At 41.6% G+C, this 24,620-nt stretch overlaps 1 protein-coding gene across 1 annotated transcript in view; it reads left to right on the plus strand.

Moving 5' to 3' along the window:
• Positions 1-13,472: 13,472 nt before the first annotated feature.
• The window catches only part of DRG2 (developmentally regulated GTP binding protein 2), a 93,165-nt gene continuing 82,017 nt past the window's right edge, over positions 13,473-24,620 (plus strand). Inside the window, exon 1 of the mRNA XM_085628970.1 lies at positions 13,473-13,676. Coding sequence (XP_085485096.1) covers positions 13,613-13,676 — 64 coding nt within the window. The 5' untranslated portion in view covers positions 13,473-13,612. The remainder of the gene's footprint in view (positions 13,677-24,620) is intronic.

Here is a 24,620-nt window from a genome sequence, read left to right on the forward strand (position 1 = left end):
GCACCGAAAAACACCATAAATGCCAATACTTCGGATTTAGGTGAAAGGTAAGTGATTTTTGAAGGCAAAATTAGATTTATGTTTTTCTCCATTCAATGCAACTTAGACCCTGATTACTAGTGGTTCAAAGTGGTTTGCAATATTTAATTGGACTTAGTAAAATCTGATACCTGGATAAAGAACACCTATTATGAGTGTTGCTGTTAAATAGGTCACATCATGCACGTCCTGGTATGTTCCAGGCATATTTGCCCGTATAGTGTCCTGAGAAAAATTCACAGGACATACCCCTGCACTTATTGAGCTGTCCTAACACCGCACACACACCCATCTCTCGCCGAGATCACCAGTCATGTGACTAACACGAGTGAAGCGTTCATGCTCAACTAAGATTAAGTCTGCTCTATTTGCTCGGTGGATCAGTGCCATGCAGGACTACTAATCAACCAGCCTGAAGCATGCCTCCTGCCCTTCAAATGACATGCTGTCCAGAGGTCTAGAAACAAAGCAGCAGGGGCGTAGCTTGGTCAGTAAGACTGGGGAAGTGTGAGCTTTAGCTTTTCAGGCAATCACACTGACATATCATGTTAATCATTAAGTGAGAAGAGGTGCATATGGGGGCTTAAGGGCCAGTGGAAATGGAAATGAGTGTGGATTGTGAGGGGGTACTTAAAACACAGTATTTTGTAAAATAATGTTTAAAACAGAGATGAGAATATGTCTGTGTCTTATTGTCTAAGTGAGTATTTAAAATTCCCAAGTGAGATCTGGCAGACACCTTACCATATCCGACTGAAAGTTCCTGTACCCAATTATTCATTCAATAGTACATTTATTTTGGGGGTATAACACGCCAAATAGCCCCTTAAAGCTACTCCCCTGCAAAGTAGCCACCTTGTAGGATACCACCCATTGTCTTCCCTTGTGAACAGAACAACACAGACAGGGAGATTGACCCTCATGCAGACACACAGACAGAGGCACAGAAAAAAACTGTTTGCCTCCCAGATATTTTGTCTCCCAGATTCACCCGGGAAGAAATTAATAGACTACACAGCCCAAGCCTCAAGAAAAGAGGCTCCTCCCAAGCTTACCAGCTGCAGGAGGCCAGAGGTGAAGATTTTGGGGACCTATTAGCCCTGCGTTCATCTTAACCTAATCCTAAAGCCTGCGTCACACAGCCTATTTTTTTAAAGTTTGAAACGTGACAGGAAAAGGCAAAAGCTGAGAAAATAAGCATAAACTTGCAGTTTTTACCCAACAGGAGACGCACTAAAGGCTACACCAATCACACCGACAACAACAGGCTGCCTATGCCTCTGTGTCGATCAGAAATTAAGCCAGTGCAGGACATGCCCCAGCAACACAAGCAGGTCCCTGCTGCTGCCCAGTGCTGCACCCACCTGAAACCTGATGCTTTCTGTTAGAAATCGGGTCTCTAGTTGGCATAGGTATGCATCCTGTCCAAGTAGGGACTACAATCCCAGTCAGGATAAGCTAGAGACACACTAACAGATAACCTGTGCTCACCCTCTGGTAGCTTGGCAAAGAGCAGTCAGGCTTATCTAAAGAGGCAATATGCAAAGTATTTGTGCAACACACACACACACACACACACTGTAAACACAGTAACACAATGTAAACACCACAAAAATACTCCACACAGGTTTAGAAAAATAGAGAATAATTTTATGAATAAAACAAGACCGGGTGGATGTGTCGTTTCGAGCCTCACAATCAGGTCCTGTATCGGTGTTAAATCCCTTACGATGCAGGCACTGCATGGTTGTCGAACCTCGCAGTTGGAAGGATGCGTTAGTGTCAAGCCTTGCAGTTGGGTCCTGTGTCGTCATCGAACCACTTACGATGCAGGCACTGCGTCATTGTGGAACCTCACAGTTGGGTCCCGCATCTTTGTCGAGCCACACATTGATGTCCTCGGATAGGCACTGCGTCGGTTACGATCGGCGCAAATTTGTCACTGCCGAGATTTTGATGGTCTGGGCAGCAGAAATCACCTTTCAAGGGCCCAGGACTGAACTGGCACCACGTCGCAGAGTAGGACTCACAAATGGCTGAGTCCAGGTGCTGTTGCCGAGCTGAAGGAAGTCTTTCATGGCACTGAGACTTCAGAACAGGGGGCAAGTCAGCAAGCCCTTGGAGTCACACTGGGTTCAAGTGAGATGGGTCCAGTCCTTGTCATCAGCATTGCAGAGATCACAAGGCAGCAGGGCAGCACAGTAAAGCAGAAATGCAGCTCTTCCAGAGTAGCAGTCAAGCAGAGTGGCATTCCTTGTAGCACAGCAGTCTTTACTCCTGGCAGAGTTCTTCACAGGCCCAGTAGTGTGCAGTCTTGGTAGGGTAATAGCCCCAATACTTATACCCAAATGTGCCTTTGAAGTGGGGGGTGACTTCAAAGCAGGCCCTTGAAGTGCACAGGTCCCCTTTCATCCCAGTCCTGTCTGCCAGACTATCTATGGGGGGTAAACACTCCTTTGTGTGGGAAACAGGACACTGCCTATTCAAGTGTAAGTGTCCAGCCCAGGAAGAGCTATCAGAATGCAGATGAATGTAGATGAGTTCTCTGTCACACCCACCCTTCCTATGTTTGTGGCTGTCAAGAGGGAATGCACAGGGTATTGCTGTCACCCACCCTCAGACGTGTATTGGAGACAGGCTGCAGGCACACAGAGCTAAGTTAAGAGCAAGGAAATGTCTACTTTCTCAAAGTGGTACTTCTAAAATAGTGATGTTAAATCCAAATTCACTATTAAAGAGAATTTACCATTACCATTTCAAATATATGAAACATTATGCAGCTATTCTGGAATTAGAGCTTAAAAGTGTATTAAGGAATTCCCAATGCTAGCCTATGAGAGGAGTAGGCCTCACAGTAGTGAAAAGCTGATTTAGCTGTTTTATCACTACCGGGACTTGCAAAACATAAAAGTACATGTCCTACATGTTACTTACACAGCACCCTGCTCTGAGGGCTACCTAGGGCCTACGTTAGGGGTGACGTATGTGTAATAAAAGGGTAGTTTAAGGCTTGGCAAGAGGTATTAAATGCCAGTTTGAAGTGGCAGTAAACTGCACACATAAGCCTTTCAAAAACAGGCCTGAGACAGGATTGAAAGGCTACTTATGCGGGTACCACAACCAGTGCTGCAGGCCCACTAGTAGCATTTAGATTACAGGCCCAGGGTATATGGTATACCGCTTTACAAAGGACTTATACACAAACTATGTCAATCAGGCGTACAACAATATCACCACATTTAGGGGAGAAGCACATGCGCTTTAGCACTGGTTAGCAGTGGTAAAGTGCTGAGAGTCCTATGGACAACAAAAAGATACAGCAAAAAGAGGACGTAAGCAGTCAGAATGTTGGGAAGACCAGCCTATAGATGACAGGTATAACATTTCCTGATGAGGAAAATACATGGTATGATGTTATAGATGACTGTCTCAATTCTTTTCAAAATGAGGAGGGTCAACACTTGTCCCAAGGCTGCCCTCCCTCACCGCCAAGACTATCTACAACAGAGACTCCATTTGCCTGACCTCAAAAAAACAGTAAAACTTCTGTGCGCCAAGAATAAGAGATAAATAGCACAAGTGCCAACATTTTCCAACTGGAAAGTGGAAGATTTTTTAAAAGAATCTGTGGAATGTATTTCCCCACTGACATATATTGAAGCAGAGGCAATTTTAGGGAGGAGCCATTTTTTGGTTTCTAAAATCGGGAGTCCCCCCCTTGTGTAAAATAGTAGGTATTGGAAATTGGTACAAACTATTGCATCTTGAAGGCAAGGATTGTATGATATCAGAGTTACTATATCAGACTGAATCCTCTATTGGGTGCAAAGTAGACATTGCACAGAGGACATTTTTTAACCACATGAGTGCCAAGGTGGTTCAAGCCACTAATCTAAGAAGCATGTCATTCTATAGCAAATGGCTGCTATATTATACTCCCGCTAAATTGTATAAATTCTATCCCAAGGAAGAGCCAATTGCTTCAGATGAAGGACTGGCGACTGGCTCCACATGATATTCAGCTGTAATCATCTAAGAGTATATTGGCAAGATCTTTTTCTCTAAATTAGGGGTTAATATTGCGCCAGATACATGAGCCCTTTTTGGATTAGTGGTCCGTGAAGGAGACCTATCTATTGGACAGCGACAGTTAATCTTTATATCAATGCTGGTGGCTAGATCATTGATTTAGCCAACTGGAAATCAGATAAGGCTCCCACTTATTCACAGTGGATGAACAAGATGCACAAAGTACACACTTATGAAGCGCTATACGGAAAACGTACAGGGTCTACACAGAAAATGGTTAAAATCTGGAAAACATGGGAGGTATCAACTTTTGAGTAGAGTGTGGGAAGGGAGACGGCAGACTATAGCGGACGCTTGGCTTTTGTACAGTATATACACGCTATGTTATGTGGTTTCTTTACTTATCCTATCGTTTTCCTTTTAACTCTGTATACCATTTTGAAATATCTATATATGTACTGATTGGACTATGCTGTATCGACATATATATATTTTTTTTTTTAAAAGATTCTCCTGCTTGAATTGGGTCTGTTGACATGTGTAGAATAGGAGTGACCCTCCATTCCACAGTGGCATAACCAAAGACCCCTCTGTGCAGACGAGAAAAGAAGAACCAGCTATATTCTCTGATCAAGCTTGACATCATTAAGGACTCGTACTGCTGACTGTGAGCGTAAGTATCCATTGCTTGAGCAGCAGACTCTCTATCCTTAGCTTCTGAGAACAGCTATCCAGACACTGTTACATGCTGCCTTACATGCCATAGTATCCAAGCCAAGAAGAATCAACTGCTCCTTACACAGGATGAAGACAATCACCCTTCACCAGGAACTCAAAGGCCCATCATAATACAAAGTCTGTTCCATTACCATCACGCAAATCATCTTCACGCTCAAAAGAAGACTTGATGCACAATGGAAGAATGATCTCAGCTCCATAGAACAGCCATCACCAGCCAAGAATGCTACAGGTTAAAGTTCATACATATTAGAAGATTACAGTGGTTGTACTTCACCTGCAACGTCACCACCTTGTGTGTCTCCCAGCGAACTGATCCGGCTAACATTAACTAAGGGCAATTAAGACATTTATGTTATTCAAGGGTGATCTTACTGGCAATATCATCCTCCCATTTCCATTGTGCAACACCCCCACCATTTGTAGAGTGACTAACAATGACTCGAGCCAAACCATCAGTACCATGTACCAGTACAGGGCTCGAAAAATCAAAAAATTGTTACTAGATTTGTAGGTCTAGTAACTTAAAATATCTACTCGACCTAATTGTAATGCACTTGACCTCTGTGAGCAAATGTGACAAGTTAACAAGATTTAAAGGCATTTTTATTGCTCATTCACTTTATGAGCAATAAAGATGACTTTAAATCTTGCTATCTTGTCACATTTGCTCTCCTTTCAGGGACCAAAGTCAAAAGTCAGTTTGTCTTCCTAATCGACAGAAAGGGCCAGTAGGGCCTAAAAATAGTTTGCCCTAATTAAATCTGGCTCGCACATGCCAGCGGCCGAGTGGATTTTTCGATCCCTGCAGTATCATACAAAAGGCAATGAAGCATCCATCCGAAGCTATGGCCAACCAGCAACCATCTAGTCACCCATCCTAACCAGGCACAGCCTTCAGCATGTGACCATGACCACCTACTCAGGTATCAGCCTGCCACTGGACATCTGAAGCTGTAAACGTTATGCAAGATTTGTCGACGTCAGTGTTTGTGCCCTAACTTACATCAGTTTAAACTACACTTGAGAAACGACATGCTGTTTTAACTGGCATCTTTAGTTCAGTTGTCAACTACTGTCCTGTTGAATTTATTTTTAGAATAACAGTTGAGTTCTGTTTTGTTTTGCTTTTATTTTGCTTGTAGGAATCTTTGACTTTGGGAGGAATGTAGTGTTTTGCAGACATATCACAGGACAATCCCCTCTACAAGAGGGCTATCCTAACACTGTCTACACAACGATTCTTCACAAACATCACCAGTCAAGCGACTCTGCTAGCAAAAGGGAGCTTGGAGCAGTGCTCCATTCCAGTCGACCCTCAACTAAGTGGCAGTGTTGTGGCTTCGCGCAACACAGGACACCACTCTCGGGTACATTTCAAGAGGTATCAGGTGCCAACATGCACGTGCAGTTGTTATGTTATATTATTAGGGATTTATAAAGCGCATGGCTACTCAATAGAGTGTCCCGGCTCTAAACCTTCTGGGTGGGGCTAACAGTGAGCTCTGGATGGCTAATTTACACTGTAGCAGGAATAACCAGGTTTTCAATAGCTTCCTAAAAGGGAGAAGATCTTGCGTCTATCCAAGTCCCAGAAGAAGCTTTTTCCAAAGTTGCGCTGCTTGTACCTGGAAGGAGCGACCATCAATTCAAGCATAGGAAGATTTGGGGATGCAAGCTAACTGAAGTGCAGCAGACCTCAGGGCATGATGTGGGTAATATAATTGCACTCTCTGCCTAAGGTATGGGGCCCCCATCCCATGGAGAGATTTAAAGGTCAGGACCAAGGCCTTAAATATTATCCTCTTACGGATCGGCAGCCAGTGCATGGCTTTCAGGTGGGTAGACATTCATGTTCTGGGTCTGAGCATCAGTATTGCCCTCGCCGCAGCATTTAGAACCACCTGTAGGCGTGACAAGAAGAATTCAGGGATTCCCAAGTAAAGGCTGTTTACGTAGTCCAGCCTGGATAAAACCAGCGCCTGGACAACAGTTTTTCTGTGTGCTACCAACAAAAGGGGCAAGAACTGCTTAAGCATTTTAACCACTCCAAAACAGGAGCCTACTACAGCTTGTACTTGAGAGTTCATGGATAAGTTATCCTCCATCCTGACTACCAAGTTTTTGACAGTCTTGACTGAGGCGATGGGGGGAGACATGTCCTGTGGCCACCAATTTCGCCACACATTGTCTAGAGGAAGACCAAAAAGAATAATCTCCAATTTATCGGAATTACATTTACGTTGGTGTGATTGGAACCAAGAAAACACCTCAGCAAGGCAGGTGTTTATTGCTTCTCCTCTGCAGTCTGACTTCTTATCACAAGTGAATAGCAATTGTGTATCGTCCGCATACGATGCAATTTTGGCTCTGTGGGCTTCGGCCAGATGCGCCATGGGGGTCATATAAAGGTTGAAAAGTGTGGGACTAAGGATTGAGCCCTGCGGAAACCCCACCTTTAAGGTGAAGGCGCTGCGAAAGGGGGAGACCAGACCGTTTGTTGGCGGTTATCTAGAAACTAAGCAAACCATTGGAGTACAGTGCCACCACAACGGGCATTCTTGAAGTCTTAAAAGGAGCTGATCATGGGGCACGGTATCGAAGGCTGCTGATAAATCCAAAAGAATCAGCACAGCCTTCCTACCTTGGTCTAAGGTCTCCTTGATGGCCTCTGAGACTTCTAGAAGCGCAGTTTCAGTATTAAAATTTGACCTGAAGCCGGACTGACTCTGATGAAATATTTGATTAGTTTCAGCATATGTGGTGATAATACCATTTACATATTTTTCCAAAACCTTCAAGAAAAAAGGGAGCAGGGATATTGGACTATAACTGGCGGCTACCTCCGGGTCTGTCTTTGTTTTTTTCAGGAGGTGGAGCATTTTGGCCTTCTTCCAACTGTCTGGAACCCGTCCAGACTCCAAAGAGGTATTAAGAATCCGTTTTAGTGCAAAGTTAATTATCTTGGCTAGTGACGCCAGTGTATTAGCTGGACACGGTCAGACGGAGAGCCTGATTTAAGGGCCTTCATAATATCCACAGAGTTGTCCAAGGATATAGCGGGGAACTGCATAAGTTGCGGGCCCCTTGGCTGCGTAGGCAGGGTGGAAAATGCTTGATTTCCACCCTCAACCTTAGGCAGCATAGAAAAGGTGTCTTGGATAGATTTAACGTTCTCATGGAAGCAGGAGGCTAAGAGGCTCGTCCATGCTTCAGTCGGAGTAAAAGGCCTTGTGACCGCGCTTGGGGATAAAAACTCCTTAACTGTTTTAAAAATGTCTTTAATGTGTTTAGCAGACTGTGCTATTTTAGAGGAGAGGAAATGTTTTTTCTCTTCTAATACTGTTTTATAATGCACCTTCAGTGTCTGTTTGCATGTTATTTAGTCCATAGGGTCAAAGTTTTTTCGCCAAGCCCTTACGAGGCATTTACACTCACTCTTGCTTTCCTAAGGGCGACCGTAAACCATGGTGCTGAGGCACGCAAGGCCTTGACTGGTCGCACGGAGGGGGGAACAAGCTCGTCCACCCGGGATTGAAGCCAATTGTCCAGACCTTCTGCATCCCCCTCCACATTCCTGTGGAAGGGGATCGGATGATTGCTGAGGGCAGTAGTGAAAGCCTCAGCTGTAATTAGGCTGAAAGGTCTGAAACTACGAGGGGGTGGTCTAACCTGGAGTTTGCAGGGGTTAAGCACCCTCTCCATTGTAAAATCAACCATCGAATGATCGGACCATACTATTGGAACTAGGACTGAGGTCACTATAGAATCAGTGGAGAAGATCTGTTCCAAAATATGTCCTCTATCATGTGTCGCATGAAGGACATACGGTAACATTTTAAAAAGAGCTAGTGAGTCGCATAATTTAATGGTCTCCTGTTCAGTGGAATTATCCATGTGAATGTTAAAATCCCCTAAAACCAGACAGTGTTTAAAGTTGATAACCAGAGAGGCAACGGCATTACTGTTGGAGTCAAGAAACTGGCCGGCAGGACCAGGGGGTCTGTAAATCAAAATGCCTGCCACAGATTGTTGCGCTGACACCCTTACGTGGAATCCAAGCTTTCAGCACCAGCTATGTCAGCTGTCGGGACCATGGTGCAGGAAAAGTGGTGTTTAAAAATTAGAGCAATGCCACCTCCAGTAACCGTCGCCCGATCCCCCCGAGCATCAGATAACCAGGGGGAATAGCTATGGCGATGGTGAAATTGGATGTTTCTCTGAGCCATGTCTCAGTTAAAAAACAGGAGGTGAGGGCTCTTTTCCATGAGTTGATCACACACAGTAATTGCTGGGTAGGGTAAACACAGCGTGATTTATAATTCTGACCTTTGTGCAAACATAAACTTGCACGTGAATAAAGTTATCAGGACACTCGTAATCAGCATCCTTGATAGTGAAATCAAGGCACAGATTTACAAAACTGTCACATAATGCAGCACAGTACCCAAAGTTCCTGTGCCGCATGACGGAGCGAGCAAGAAAGTGCCATATCTACTGAGATATGGCAGTATCCTGCTCTGTCCCTAGTTATGCTGCAGTTAGGCTGCAGAGTGCCAAGCACACACATTTATATTATAGAGCAGTGGTTTCCAAACTTTTGACTCCTGAGGACCCCACTGAGTCACCACTGGAAGTCGGGACCCTCAAGCAATTTTTATGATTTAAATTTCAAACGTTAAAACAGTAATTCGAAAAAAATGAACATGTGTGCACACAAAACAAATATTCGAAATACTAAGGATTTTAGGGGCATATTTACAAACCCCTACCACCGTGGAAACATCACTTTTTGCAATGTTCGCGTGTCGATAGGGGCTTTGCCTTATTTACAAGGCAGCGGTAAGCCACTTAATATGGCTTAACGTTGCCTTGTAAATAAGGCCCCCTTTCGCGCAATGCTTAGCGTGAAGGGGTGGGTAGTGGGTTTTGCAGTGGGCATTCCACCGCAAAACCCATTGATTTTGATGCTGCCCCCTATTCACAGGGGCAGCGTAAATAGGAGGCAGCGCCAAAATTAACTCCAGGGAAAACCAGATATTAACTTGGCGAAACAAGGAGAAATGCTTTATTTCTCCTCATTTTTGCTTTTTCCATGTGTGCTGGCTTGTGCAGCACACATGGAAAAAGCAAAACGCATTGGATTGTTTATGTTCAGGAAGGTCACCCTTCCTGCACATAAACAATCATGAAAAAAATGGCATTTTGTAACTTCCATGTGTGCTGCATTAAGCAGCACACATACAAGTGACAAAACCCCATTTCAAGATTGTTTATGTGCAGGAAGGGGGGCCTTTCCTTTACATAAACAATATTCCCCTGCATGCAGACACCCTTGCACTGTGTTGCAAGGGTGCCTGCGTTGGCGCTACACTGCTAAGTGTAGCACTAGCACAGGGCAAAATGTAGGGCTGCACCATATTCTTGTAAATATGGTGCAGCCCTGCGTTTCTGAAGTGGCGGCGCATGTCATTAAGCCACAGAGGCTAACGACACGCTCCACCACTTCTTTTGTAAATATCCCCCTTAGTATTTTATATTGAAAGAATTTGCAAAAAAATAAAATTTTAATGGAAAGGTTGGTGCTGCATCTCTGTGACTAACTTTTAAATGGTTGGTTTTATTTCGCAGTACAAGGCTCCTACTCCTGCCAGGGCCAGACTGGAAACCCAAAGCAGCCCTGGCAAATGTTTTCAGACCAGTCCCCATACGATGCACACTAAGTGCATTGAGTGTGCCTGACCACTACAAATGGGGCTTTGGGAGGCTCTCCCCCCAAAGAAATTTAGGAAACAACGGTGCAGTCTACAACACGTTTTATCACTTTACATCACACACATATAGAGACAATTAATCATAAGTGTAATTCAGTGTATAGAAAATGTTACATAAGGCAAAGGGGACTACAAGGTGTAGGATTCACATGTCTTTTACACTGGTAGGCATTTTTAAAGAGTGCTTGGTCTGGAGAAGCACAAAAAACTCAGGATTCAGAACATAAGACAGTGATTAGCATTGACTTTAACAATAAAAATTTATTTACACCCTAATAAACTTTTTTAGCAGCATCGGGATAATGAAAGACAGGGAAAAAACATAAGTTACTAACTTGTACCATGCAGTTTGCAAGCAGCACTTTGATGACAGTTTATAGGTCACTGTGCTAGATTACGGTTGTCACTTATGTACTGCACAGTAACAAAATAATCTTTGTGACAAAAGCAGTAACCCACTCGCCTATGCACATAAAGTACTGTTATTTAAAATGCACAGTACACGTTCTTTGCAATAGGCATATTAGCCCTCTGTGCTACATTAGCTAACTCAAAGCTGCCACAGGACAAAACTCTCATATCTCTCCAGCAGGTACATTAATCACTGGTGTTATTTTGACACTTTTATTGTTTCTGGAAAACTGCTAATTATACAAGTGCAGTGCTTTTTAAACTGCTGCCTGCGGACCCCCTGGGAAAGTGTCAGGGACCCCTGGGGGTCCCCGGACCACAGTTTGGGAAACACTGTTATAGAGCAAAGGGGTATGCATGAGTCTAGCATAGGTTTTGCCCTGTAAGGATACTCTGCCAGAACAAATTACTATGCCTAGACAAACTTTAAAAGTTTTCCCACTTTGGTTGTGTGCTGTACAGTGCAGCACACCTGCACTCTGGGAACCGTTAAATGAAATATTATTTTGACTTTTTAATGCTTACTTTCATTAGGCATAATAATTTTTCTGCATAACCCTGTTATCGCCACTGGAATTATGTGACTGTGCAGCCGCTGTGATTTTCGCACAATTATAGATTTGCCGCATAATACATTATCAGCCACATAAACTGCAGATTTTAACAACAAAAATTGTTTATAGCTCGAACAGTTCAAAAGTTACTAAAAAATAAAGCAACACATGTTGCCATGCAGAGGACGGACATTTGCAAAGTTGACTTGTCACCTCTCTGTTGATTATTGCACTATTTGGGTGTTAAACTGGTACTAATGAGGTGCAACCAATGTCAGACAGTGTTTACAAGTGTAAAAATGACAAAATAACAAAGTAATACTATCACAAAATATGGCACATTACACCCCGTAAATTGCCTTCTCTAGCCTATGATTTGGCTCACTCAACCACAATAATTCCAGTGTCCCTCACTATTGTTAGTAGAAAGGACTTTGCTTAAAAAAGAAGTTTGCATTACTTTCAGGTAACTTTCCAGCGCAAAGTAACTTTCGTGCTGGAAAGTGAATCCAAAAAAATACAAGTTTGTAAATCTGTAAAATGTATTATTTTGTATTTTTATAAAGCGTGAGTAAAGTACAATGGCAAAAAGTCATTTTCATGATTTTCAGATGACATAATGACACTAAACATGAAAGCAGATGTCTGCCATGCAGAGGCATTGTACATATTCTATTGTTGTTTTGAAGTTCCAGCATGAGCGGCACATTTAGAAACAACATGTTGGCCATCCTAGAATGGTACAACAAATGATAGTCTATAGACAACAGCATTACCAAACTGTCTCATAGTTTAGAGAAGTGGTCATGTGGGATATAGCGCACTGTAGATGAAATGAGTGGCAAGCTAGTGATCCATTGGTACTGCCTGGAGAGTTGTAGTATCCTCTTAAGAAAAATTCAAATAAAGAGAAGCAAAGAATAATAAGCAAGCAACTACAAAAAGAGGAAACTGGCCAACTATCCCTGACACTGAATCTCACTCATTTTCAGGGAGATGTGCACAAAAGATCAGAAAATGTCATTTATGTATTTTTTATTTAATGCAGTTTTATAAAGCGCGGACTTTACCCGAAGGTGTCAGAGCGCTGTACAATAGAACCAGTTAAGTTACATGAGAAAAATGTTACAAAATAGAACGTTACAAAAATAGCAGGACACAGTATCAAACACAGCAGGCAAGAGAAGGTAGGGAAAAACATAGAAGGCAAGAACACAATACCAAACACAGCAATTTACAATGACTAACGAACTTCCTGGCGGGGTCTAAGAATGAAGGAATTAGTTCTGAAAGTGTCTTTGTCATCATTCACAGGGCAGGAGACCCAATGGTGTATGACCATTTCCCCATTTAGTACACTGTCGTGGATGGAAGAAGAGTGTCAACGACACTTGAGACAGACCAGTGGCAGATTTACACCTCATCAATTGCCTTTCCTAGCATACAATTTGGCCCACTTAACCACTATAAATTCAGTGGCCCTGCCTATTGTTATTAGAAAGGATTTTGCTTAAAAAAGAACTTTGTATTAGTTGCAGGTAACTTTCCAGCGCAAAGTAACTTTTGTACTGGACATTGAATCCAAAAAAATATCAGTTTATAAATCTGTAAAATGTATTATTTCGTATTTTTATAAAGCGCGATTACGGTACAAGGGCAAAACATCGTTTTCACTTGTTTCAGATGAACTATTTTCGTTGAATTCGGGCACGGGAAAATAAAGTCCAAGAATCCCAAGATGCCGTGACTCGATCCTAGCGATGGTCGTTTCCGGGAAGCGCGCACAGTGAACGTTTCCCGAACCTCCTCCAGCGTTCTAGCACTGAAGTATTGCACTTTCGGCGCCGGGAAAGCGCGTCAGCAAGGAAGGGCGGAACCATACGTGATTTGCTGGTTTTCACTCGGAGCTTCTAGTGTGTAACACTGAATCGGGGAGCACATTGGGCGCTGGCTTCCGGTTTGCTTGACGGCTCACCGGATCCTCGTTACACTTACATCTCGCGGCTAGGGCAGCTCTAACACCGGCTCTCTTCGGATACACGCTCGTCTTTCTGCCCTGCAGCAGCCATGGGGATCCTGGAGAAGATCTCTGAGATTGAGAAGGAGATAGCACGGACGCAGAAAAACAAGGGTATGGGGAGATGGACTCAGGGGAGAAAGGCAGGATGGTGGTTTACACGTTAAAAGGGAGCACAGAGTGGAAAGTGCAGAAGGCGAGATGTAGGAAGGGCCAAAACAATTCAGAGAAAGAGGCGACAGGAGAAGCACAATAGTGTCAAATAAATAAATGGGTATACTGGCGTAAAGAAAATTGGACAAATGCTAACTTCTTATGCAGATTCGGAATGAGATAGAAAATTGTCCGGCCACCGAAACAGATGTCCCTAATAGTGAATTGGGTAGCTAAAGCAGTGACGCATATTTGCAAACTGGGACATATTAAAACTTGTGAAGACACGCTATATATATGTTTTGCATGATGTGGGAGACTGCATGCATTTGAGTTGCTGCAGGCAATGTCTGTTTTAATGTCAAGGAAATCAACAGTAAAAATGGCCCAGCAGACTCTTTTTATATCTTTCTGAAACACTTGATCTGCATATCTCACTCCTCCTCTCTTTCCTCTTCAGCGCCCTCTTTTCACTTTCTTTTGCACGTATGTCCTTGCACTCTATCGCGCCACCAATATCCCCCCACACACAGCGCACCTACTCACCAATACACACTGCATTTTCTTTAACTTTAACCCTGTTTACCTTCTTGTTACATTCCCATTTACATTGCAATCGCTTGTTATTACTTATGTTAGGTTCTAGTTCCATTAGACCGACTGTTTGTTAATGTTCCGCTCCAAGGGTGAGTTGCACTGATGTCTCTGGAGTACTTGGCTGGTTGTTGCTGTGCTGCTATACTTAATCAATAAACTATTTATTGTACTCATATTTCATGGACTCTTGCAATGGCGACGAGCGGGAGAAGACTACTCACAACAGATGGAAGCAGCACAGATGAGTAGATTATTATTTATTTTTTTACATGAACCCAAGAAGGATTATTTACCGATCTGGGAATTAAATTTAATAATAAATTGACGAAGAAAGACTTAACACTTTGGATTACTCTAGTTGGAATGCGCTTAGAAGGCGGGAGATCGTGAATTGGAAGTACGCTTAAGAGAAATATTCCGCGCATCTCATTGCCTGGATTCAAGGAACAGGATTGGATTAAACTTAATGCTTAATACCGTTACAGTGGAAAACGACATGGCGCTGTTGGACAAGGAAATATAAAATACAAGGCTTGCATCATTCGCTACATAAAGGTACGATGGAAAATGTCAATGCGGTTAGTGTGTAACTTCAAAAATAAACACAATGGTTACCGTTTAACTCGCGCATCCAAATGGCGAAGGACATCAGCGGGCGCTGAATTCTCCGCGAGCTGATCCTCAGCGTCACACCCTCGTAATCCTCACAAACAGGAAGTCGAATGCGCAAAGAACTCTGTGATACCAATAGCGAATCCCATAAAGCGCAATCGCGTATACATGGGGGCCATCTTGTTTTCCTTGGATACAGCCTTAGCAACCATAACGCTAGCTGTAAAGGAAAACGATCGTCGGGAGAGAAGAAGGTTAAACGACTCTGCACAAGTTTGAAAGAAAAGTAAGTAAGGATTGACATTATTCATAATAAAAGAAAGGGGATTTTCACACATCCAACAGTAAATTTAAAATTAAAATAAAAGATTAAAATATGAAGTATTTAGCATCATAAATAGAGAATACCACATCATATAGCTTAGTGTCCAGCCTCAAAGTAAGCAGTCAGGAGCTGAGATAAAGTGGACATTATTAAAAGGAAATATTATAATACATAGGAAAATGCAGTTTGATCCTCCAGCTAAGTTCCTACAGTCTAAAGGGGAACCACCATTACCATGGGCAAGATGGAAAGAAGAGTTTATAAATTATATGAAGGCCATAGATGGGGAAAGAATGGGAGCGGAAAGAAAGAAAAGCATATTACTACACTGTTTGGGATCTGAAGGACAGATGGTGTTTGGGGCTTTGCCTCAAATTACCATTGCGGAAAATGCAGAAGCTACCAATGTGTACAAAGAAGCTTTAATAAGAATGGAGAAGAGATTCAAACCCACAAGTAATATTGCATTGAATAGGTTTAAGTTTTATACAAGAATTCAAGATGAAAATGAGTCGTTTTATGACTTTTTGACGGCATTACGATCACTGAGCTTACATTGCAATTTTGGAAACATTTCGGATGAAATGATAAGGCATCAAATAATAGTCCATGTCAGATGTAAAAAAACACAAGAACAATTATGGGTGATCCCAAACTATCAGAAGCTATTTCAACTGCAAAGGCTTTCGAACAAACAGAAAAATGGATGCATACAGTAAAAAATATTAATAATAAAAATGATAAATTAGAAGTGTGCGCTATTAAACGTCAAGATGAAGAAAAAAAGGATTCACAATGCACAAACCAATTTTCCTCTCGTAATCCATATTTCAAAGAAAAAAAAAAGTTTGGTAACGTAAGGAATATAACTTGCTACAGGTGTGGAAATAGAAATCACATGGCTTCATTCGGTGGATGTCCAGCAGTCAAAAGAGAGTGTAATAACTGTGATAGACTTGGACATTGTGCGAACATTTGTAGAGATCAAAGGAAAAGTTCTAATCAATATCGCCCAAGGGTTTCATATGTATCTATGAAAGCTCTGAACAAGATCTCAGTTCTGGAAGAATGGAAAGGCTTGTAGATGGTTAAAAAAATTCAGGATTTGTGGTATCACTAATGGATAGCTTTGCAAGTGTTGGAACCTCGGATAACATACAATATGCCAAACAGCCCATGTGTATTGTACAAGTGTCCAATGTGGATCTGTGTCTCATGGCTGACTCTGGGTCACCGTGGACTATTATCTCTAGGCAATATTTTGAGGAAAAACTTAGTGGAAAATTTGATATAGATAAAATCACACCGTCTGATATAAATCCGGTGAGTTATGATGGTTCACGCATTTACATGGTGGGTTATTTTGAAACTCTATTGTACTTTAAGGAAAGAGTTGCAAACATACATCTATATGTGGCTGTGAAGGGAATAAATGTACTTGGGTGGAGAGATCAATGGAAACTGGCTATCATGTTGAATCCTAGGCTTAAAGATCCGGTTGTGTTAGATGAGTCCGCTTTTATTAGTCCCATCTCAGGTACGGCTACTGAGAACATGGAAAATGATTTAAAGGACTCGTTCAAAGAAGTCTTCTCTGACTCTTTGGGTAAACTTAAAAACTACTCTCATCAGATCATACTTAAAAGCAATGTTACTCCGATAAGACAGAAAATCAGACCTGTACCGATCAATGTAAGAGAAGAGCTCAAGGAGATGCTAACAGGACTTGTGGAAGAAGGCATCATAGAACCTATTAACTCATCTGAATGGGTTTCACCCATAGTTTTGGTCCGGAAACCGGACAAAAAATTGAGGTTATGTGTGGACTTAAGAGCATTGAACGCAGGAATCATTGTAGATTGTCACCCTTTACCAAATATAAATGAGGTAGTTTCTATGCTAGAGGGGGCAAAAGTGTTTTCCACACTAGACTTAAGATCGGCCTACCATCAGGTTCCACTAACAGAAGATTCGAAGATGCTAACAGCCTTTATAACCCCACAGGAGCTATATCAATACACTAGAAGGGTTAGCCTCTGCGGCATCGGTCTTCCAAATAATTATGTTTAATGTCTTTAGGGACCTGGATGATTGTGTAAAATGTTTTCTAGACGATATTTTGATCTTTTCAGCAAATGATGTAGATCATCTAAAACATTTGTCTGAAGTTTGTCATAGGGTAAAGGAAAATGGCTTGACACTGAAGGGTCACAAATGCAAAATGTTCAAGAAAAGTGTAGAATATTTCGGTCATACTCTTACAGGGGACGGTGTTGTACCTAAAAAATCCAATGTGGAAGGTATTCTAAATGCTCCTGCTCCAAAAAACAAAGAGCAATTGTTATCTTTTGCGGGATGTGTGAATATTATTCTAAGTTTGTGACCAATTTTGCTACCAAAATGGAGCCTTTGAGGGAAGAAGTTGGCTTTTGACATATCTGGTCCTTTCTTAAACTTACCTGTAGATTCACGCTATGCTTTGGTTTTAGTGGATTATCACTCGAAATGGCCAGAGGTCAGATTTGTTCCGATGGCTACCACAAATAAAGTTTTGGATTTTTTTAAGGAAGTGTTTGCTAAGGAAGGTTGTCCTTCAGTCATGGTTACTGATAATGGGGTTCAACTGATTTCCAATGTCATGGAAGATTATCTTAAATGTCATGGGATAAAACACATCACCACATCCTTAAATGCACCACATGAGAATGGTCAGGTGGAACGATTCAACCGTGTTTTGAAGGGTTATATTACTGATGTTATTAATGAGAAAGAAAATTGGAAGAATGCATTGAGGGAAAGGTTGTGGGTGTATAGGATTACGCCGCATTCTACCACTGAGGTGAGTCCTTTCCGTTTGTTGAAAGGAAGAGACCCAGCTTCGAGTATTTGTCCCTGGTGGCTTAAAGAAAAATCTAAAAATAACATAAGAACAGACTATGATAGAATTGATACCACTTTTAAAATAAAAGAAAAACAAAAGAAGTACAAAGGGTGGTATGACAAGAAGTGGAACACTAAACAACATAACTTTAAAGTAGGAGAATGGGTGAGAATTAAAAAAACAGGTTTCTTAAGTAAGTGCATGAGTACATTTTCTAAACCTATTAAGGTCACCAAGATCTTTAGAAACTCTCTTATAACTCAGGATGGTAAATTGTGGAACATCAGACATGTATCCAGGTGTCCTAGAAGCTACTGTACCAAATTTGTATCACCTAATTCTTCTCACCATATTCAAACGAATAGTTCTAAAACCACATATGTACATAATGATTCTGTGGCTAATAGGGTTAAAGACTATACACGTTCAAGATGTGTACCTGCAACATTTTTAGATTGTTACATAGTTTCTTGCACTTTGTGTTTTTTTTTTTTTTTTTGGTGTATCTTAGTATTTTCCTTTTTCCTTTTTCTACTTTATATAAGGGGGTGTGTTACATTCCCATTTACATTTTAATCGCTTGTTATTACTTATGTTAGGTTCTAGTTCCATTAGAACGACTGTTTGTTAATGTTCCGCTCCAAGGGTGAGTTGCACTGATGTCTTTGGAGTACTTGGCTGGTTGTTGCTGTGCTGCTATACTTAATCAATAAACTATTTATTGTACTCATATTTCTTGGATTCTTACACTTCTTTAAACGCTTTTGCATATCGTCACAGTTTCAATTGCCTAATCTTAAAGTTGCTCTGTGTGTTGCAGACAGCCTAAGGATTGGATGAGCATATTTTCTGAATCCCTTTACGACCTGCTGACAGAAAAACTTTCCCTGCATTTGACCTAAACTCCACAGTTCTTATTCTTGGCCCACTCACAACTGGTATTCACTCAGCTACATAGGAGCGCCCCTTCTTACAGTATGCACTATAAAGGAGTAATAAGCATGTTGTATGAAAAACTACAAAACACACCATCCTGAAAATAGCAAATACCCTTAGGGGGTGCAAGAGTAAGTAAAATGTGACATTTAAACAGGAACAACATTGCTGTTCCCGGGCTAAGAGGGCAGTGTCTGATTTTGCTGGCTGCTGTTGTCGCTTGTGGTCGGGCACAAGGGGACTTCAGGACAGTTACAGGTGGGGCACAGGCACCGGCTGCACCAGGCATCCCAGCCCACCCTCCCCAGCCCTCCTCCCAGCGAAGCCACTGAGAAAGAAGGATAAACTGTCCTTCGGACAATGTTTCTAGAAGTCGTCTATGCTCTACCTTTAATCAGGCATTCCCAACACTACTAAGGAAGGCAGCTTCACTTAAAAGGTGGCAGAGCATTGCCCTCTCATTGCTTCTATACCTATGTAGGGCCGTACCACCGTGTTTAATAATAGAACAGTATTAATACTTCCCATACTTTGCATTGAAGCAACCACCACTAAACATAGCTGCTAGAAGTTTTATGGGGCACTAGTGTCACTTCTTATTTAGGTTGTAATATTTCAATTGGGACAGTATTGGCACTCCTTGCCAAGGCTCCTTTGAATTCAGTGGGTTAGTCCCTGCACTTCACACCAACACTGGCATAGCGCAAATAGTACAGCTCCAGCTCTCCTATGCCTAAGCAAGATTGGTATACTTTTAGTTAGGTGTTTCCACCATACATCAGCATCATAGCTATAATTTGAATAAAGCAGTAATGTCCCTTTTCAAAAGGAACGCGACAAATAGGACAATATCATAACTTACCAGGAGAAGTTATATTTTCTTCAATGCACCACCACAGCCGCTTCTCATCCGAACTGCAGTTCTTTTAATTTCTAAGCAGGTTTGCCACACTTTTATTAGAGAGATACTGACAGCTGTTTACACTTCTATAAAGATACTGATATTTGAATGAGGATGTAATGTGGAACCTCTTGTACACTCCCCAACTGATGTGATGGATAGTGTCCTGTTTATTTCACTGCAGTTCCAACTTTAGTTCAGCCTTTGTAAAATAATAACTACATAGACCAGAATGCAAAGCCAGATCAATTGGAGAACATAATTGCCTGAAATGAGGCACCTTGAAATGTCTTTCAAATCGTCAGGACCTTGTGCAAAACACTGTCAAACGTAGTGATGTTTGCGATGATGTGATATACCCTAAAATTTGAAGTAGAGAAGTGTGAGAATTGAGTGGATTGGGTAGACACGAAGGATTTCATGATGTGAAAAATGGGACATGGGAAAGTATTTGGGAAGGCAGGATACGGCCCTGGGCAGAAGGGGGAGAATGTGACAAGGGGCCTAATCGGTGTAGTGTGGTCAAGACCCTATAGCAGAGCAGTTTTTGAAACCATGACTGGGCTCAACCCTCCTACTTTGGGAGCTCACTTAGAAAATATTTATGAATGGAAATGTCTGCATCCTAATCACTAGGAATTCTGCATGGTAGCATTCCATCCCATCACTTGTTTGCCATTATGTAGAAGTAAAAGAGCTCATCCCAGGATGCCAGCACATAGGAAGACTGCAGATCTCACTGGCGTTTAACAGACATGAACCCTTCATACCTAGTGTTCCCTTGATGCCTCAGAACCCTATTAAAAATAGTGACCCACACGCTTCTCAGACTTGTTATCTAAAATGTAATTTCTCAGTGGGAGATAAGAACACTCTTTACAATACTTCTAAGCACCACATAGGTGCTGAAGACATGTATGGCCCTCAGTTTTTGTCACCCGATTGGAAAACAAGAATTGCCAATGAAATATGGCTAGCTCATGAATGAAAGTGCCTCTTATATCCTTGATGGATTTAGGCACAGAATAAGTCATTTATACATGTACTCTGTCACTCCTCTTTGCACTCATGCTTCCACTCATTTACCCACTGACTTTTCTTGCTTTTACACAACTGAAATAAAACGCACACAAAGTCCACATATGCAAGATAAGTTATAAGAATACAAGTAGAAAAAAAGAAAACCTGCTGCTGTCTAAACAGTGGCGAACATATCCTTGCAATAATGACACTAAAAATGAAAGCAGATGCCTGCCATGTAGAGGCATTGTACATATTCTATTGTTGTTTTGAAGTTCCAGCCTGAGCTGCACATTTAGAAACAACATGTTGGTCATCTGGGAATGGTACAACAAATGATAGTCTATGGACAACAGCATTACCAGACAGTCTCATAGTTTAGAGAAGTGGCCATGTGGGATATAGCGAACTGTAGATGAAATGAGTGGCAAGCAAGTGATTCATTAGTACTGCCTGAAGAGTTGTAGTATCCTCTTAAGAAAAATTCAAATAAAGAGAAGCAAAGAATATGCAAGCAACTACAAAAAGAGGAAACTGAAAACTAAAGGACTGGCCAACCCTTCCTGACACTGAATTTCACTTATTTGCAGGCGGATATGCACATAAGATCAGAAAATGTTGTCATTCACAGGGCAGACCTAATGATTTATGCCCATTTCCCCATGTAGTACACTGTCATGGATGGAAGCAGAGTGTCAACAACACTTGAGACAGACCAGTGGCAGAATAGAGCTCCTCCAAAGATCCTCTATGTATCTTTAGGACACAGATTTATAAATATGTATGTAATATTTAATGCTTTTTTATTATAAGATCCTTGCAGACAGCGAAACCTGCCCGGCCTTACGAAGAGGTTCTAGCAAGAATTATTACAGTATGAGAAGCAGTAACCAAAATCCTTTCCTACAAAGAAAATCTGTGACATTTAATTGTAATAAAATATCTTTGTGCAAGCAATATGTCAGCTCTACTGTGTTTATAGTAATTTTTAATAAAAAGATCAGACCTGTGGCTTCTAAAATATATTTTCAAAATAAACCAATCCGGCTTCTGGCTATTATCATTGGCTTTACACCATAGTGCACTTCAGGCCTTCTTAAGCTTTCCCACAAGGTAACCACCAGGTACATGTAATAACATTGATCTTTACAAAGTTACTGTTGTCAAAACAATATAAAATCCATACTAATAGAGTCTGATGACTATCTTAGTGTAAATCTTCTATCCCCATGGTTTATTGGGTGGGTCACCAACACCAAACCCATGCCTACTATGGTAATCTGTGAAATTCTGTGTAACAAAATACCTGGCTACTGGTTTTAGTACGGTGCAGTAATAATCCAGCCTCAAACGTCTGTTGCCTTTAACCCATTCTTTTCACTATAAGTAGATCAGGCCTCCTGTGTTTGTCATAATGTTTTATAATACACGGATGAACCCTTCAAAATATGTCATGACGTTTTCCCAATTTACCATTGACTTTTTACCTCAACCAACACAGATCTATTTCAACTGCACACAAATTACCAACCACCATGCATACAGTAACACTCTCTTACAATTATGTAGAAAAATACAGTTCATTCCGAAAGTGAATGAGCAATAAAGATGACTTTAAATATTGTATTTATCATGCCACATTTACTGTGACAGAGGTTAAATGCCAGCTTAAGTCTTAAAAATGCTGCTTATTTCATCCTGGATATTGGTGTTGACGTTTGTTTCTCTGACTGCAGAGTTAGAGGATTTTGTAAAGTGAAATGTCTGATAGTCGTGTTGTGGAACTGGGAGTGTTAAATGAAAGCCTTCAGAATGTCAGTTTTTGTCCAAGACACTATTTAAATAGCTTGTAAACGAACTGTACAAATATTTCAAGATATATCCGCAGTAGCATATTTTTTGACGTTCTGAGGTGTAATGCAATCAAAGATTTTAGTAGGATTAAAGTAAATCAGAGCACTTTACTAGGTGACCAGCAAATGATAAATATTTTCTGAAACCCAATTTCCTTAAATCATTGTTTGTATTATAAGGTTTTATCAGGAAATTGGCATGTCAGTGGGAAGGTTTGAGGCCATTTCATTATAAAATGTTATGTCTGTAAATGAAAGTGTGCTACCACTTCATGCTTTAGGAATATATTTATGAAAATTGAGACTTATGAATTGAGAAACATTCCTTCCCCGCCCTGATGACAATTCTATTAGTGAAGTAAGAGGCAAGTCAGTGGTCGTGTGTACCCTATATGTGTGCTAGATTCTTATTAAACATGGAACAAATGTTTATTATATTAAACCAAACAAAAGAGTTTTTGTACAGTAGACATACTGAACGCAAATTTTAAAGGTGCTATCATATGTGATAATGAAGATAAAGGCCAGACCCTCCAGCATTTCGCGATTCACAAAATAATCGCAAAATCAGCTGAGGAGCGCGATGTCCACAATATTTGTTTTTGCTGCAAAAAACAGTCTCCGACAGACAGCAAAAAAAATGGTTACATATGATTGGGTGTATGCACACATCACTACATGGCGCCGTACAGTCATACTAGCTAATTTAGAAGTGGTGAATAATTGAACAAGCCTTATGGATTAGGGGCAGTCAGGACAGCTCCTGGCTCCAGCGAGACTTTCACCTGTGAATTAGGACATTGATAAAGCAGGCTCCTGACACCGGGTCTGAGAGCACAAACTCGTTCGAGTTCAGCCATTGTGACCTGGGCGGGACTAAAAATCAACCTAGTGGGTAGAGGCCCTTGGCTCATAGCCAACGCTTTGTATCGCTGCATTACAGGAATCACAACCAACAATGTGCTTTCAGTATAGCACTCACGTCCCCGTCTTGCAGCTTCACGGCGCTGTATTTAACTCGCACAATTGATAAAAGGCAGTCAGATCTGAAGATCGACTGCAGCACCTACACACATCTCAGTATCAGGCACATCTCCCTTCTGAGCAAAGTGCAACTATCTTGTAACTCCACTCTTTCCGTCCTCCATAAGGTCCTCATGCTCCAGCTTACTTGTGTAACTATTTCTACATTTAAGGGCGTCCATTTCTCTCCTGACCTACCATGTTAGCTGATAAAAAAATAAAAAAATACAGCGCACCCAGCATACATAAAACAAACACATCACATCGACAAACGGAGTCACCGACATTCAAGAAAGCTTCTCTTCTGCATGGACAAACGCCCTTGAAAAATGCGTAAAACAGCCTTTTTCTAGTTGAAACTCCTGTTTCTTGGATCGAGGCAGCCTGGCCTTGCTCTCGCCTTTTGATGTATACATTCTGAGGCTAAGCAGGTTGCAGGTTAGGCCAGTTCAGGAGAAAAGGTCTGTATGTGACCAGATTTTACTTCAAGCTCTGCCAACTCACTATTTAATCCTTCTGAGGGCAATAATTCAGCTGAGTTTCAATTGGTTAATACAGGCAGACCTCAAGCAAGCACAAAAATACACAAGTTGGTTACTGTGTGACAAGTCAAGAGTCCCTTCCATTGACAGTTCCTCCTACCCTCTACTGCCACCATCATCAGCCCATGCCCTATAGCAGGCTGCCCTCCGAGGAGTCTGTAGACGTGCTCTGCACGCACTAGGTGTCGATAGGCCCTTCATTCCCAAGTCAATGG

The sequence above is a fragment of the Triturus cristatus genome, chromosome 10 (assembly GCF_964204655.1).
Source record: "Triturus cristatus chromosome 10, aTriCri1.1, whole genome shotgun sequence".
NCBI classification, from domain to species: Eukaryota; Metazoa; Chordata; class Amphibia; order Caudata; family Salamandridae; genus Triturus; species Triturus cristatus.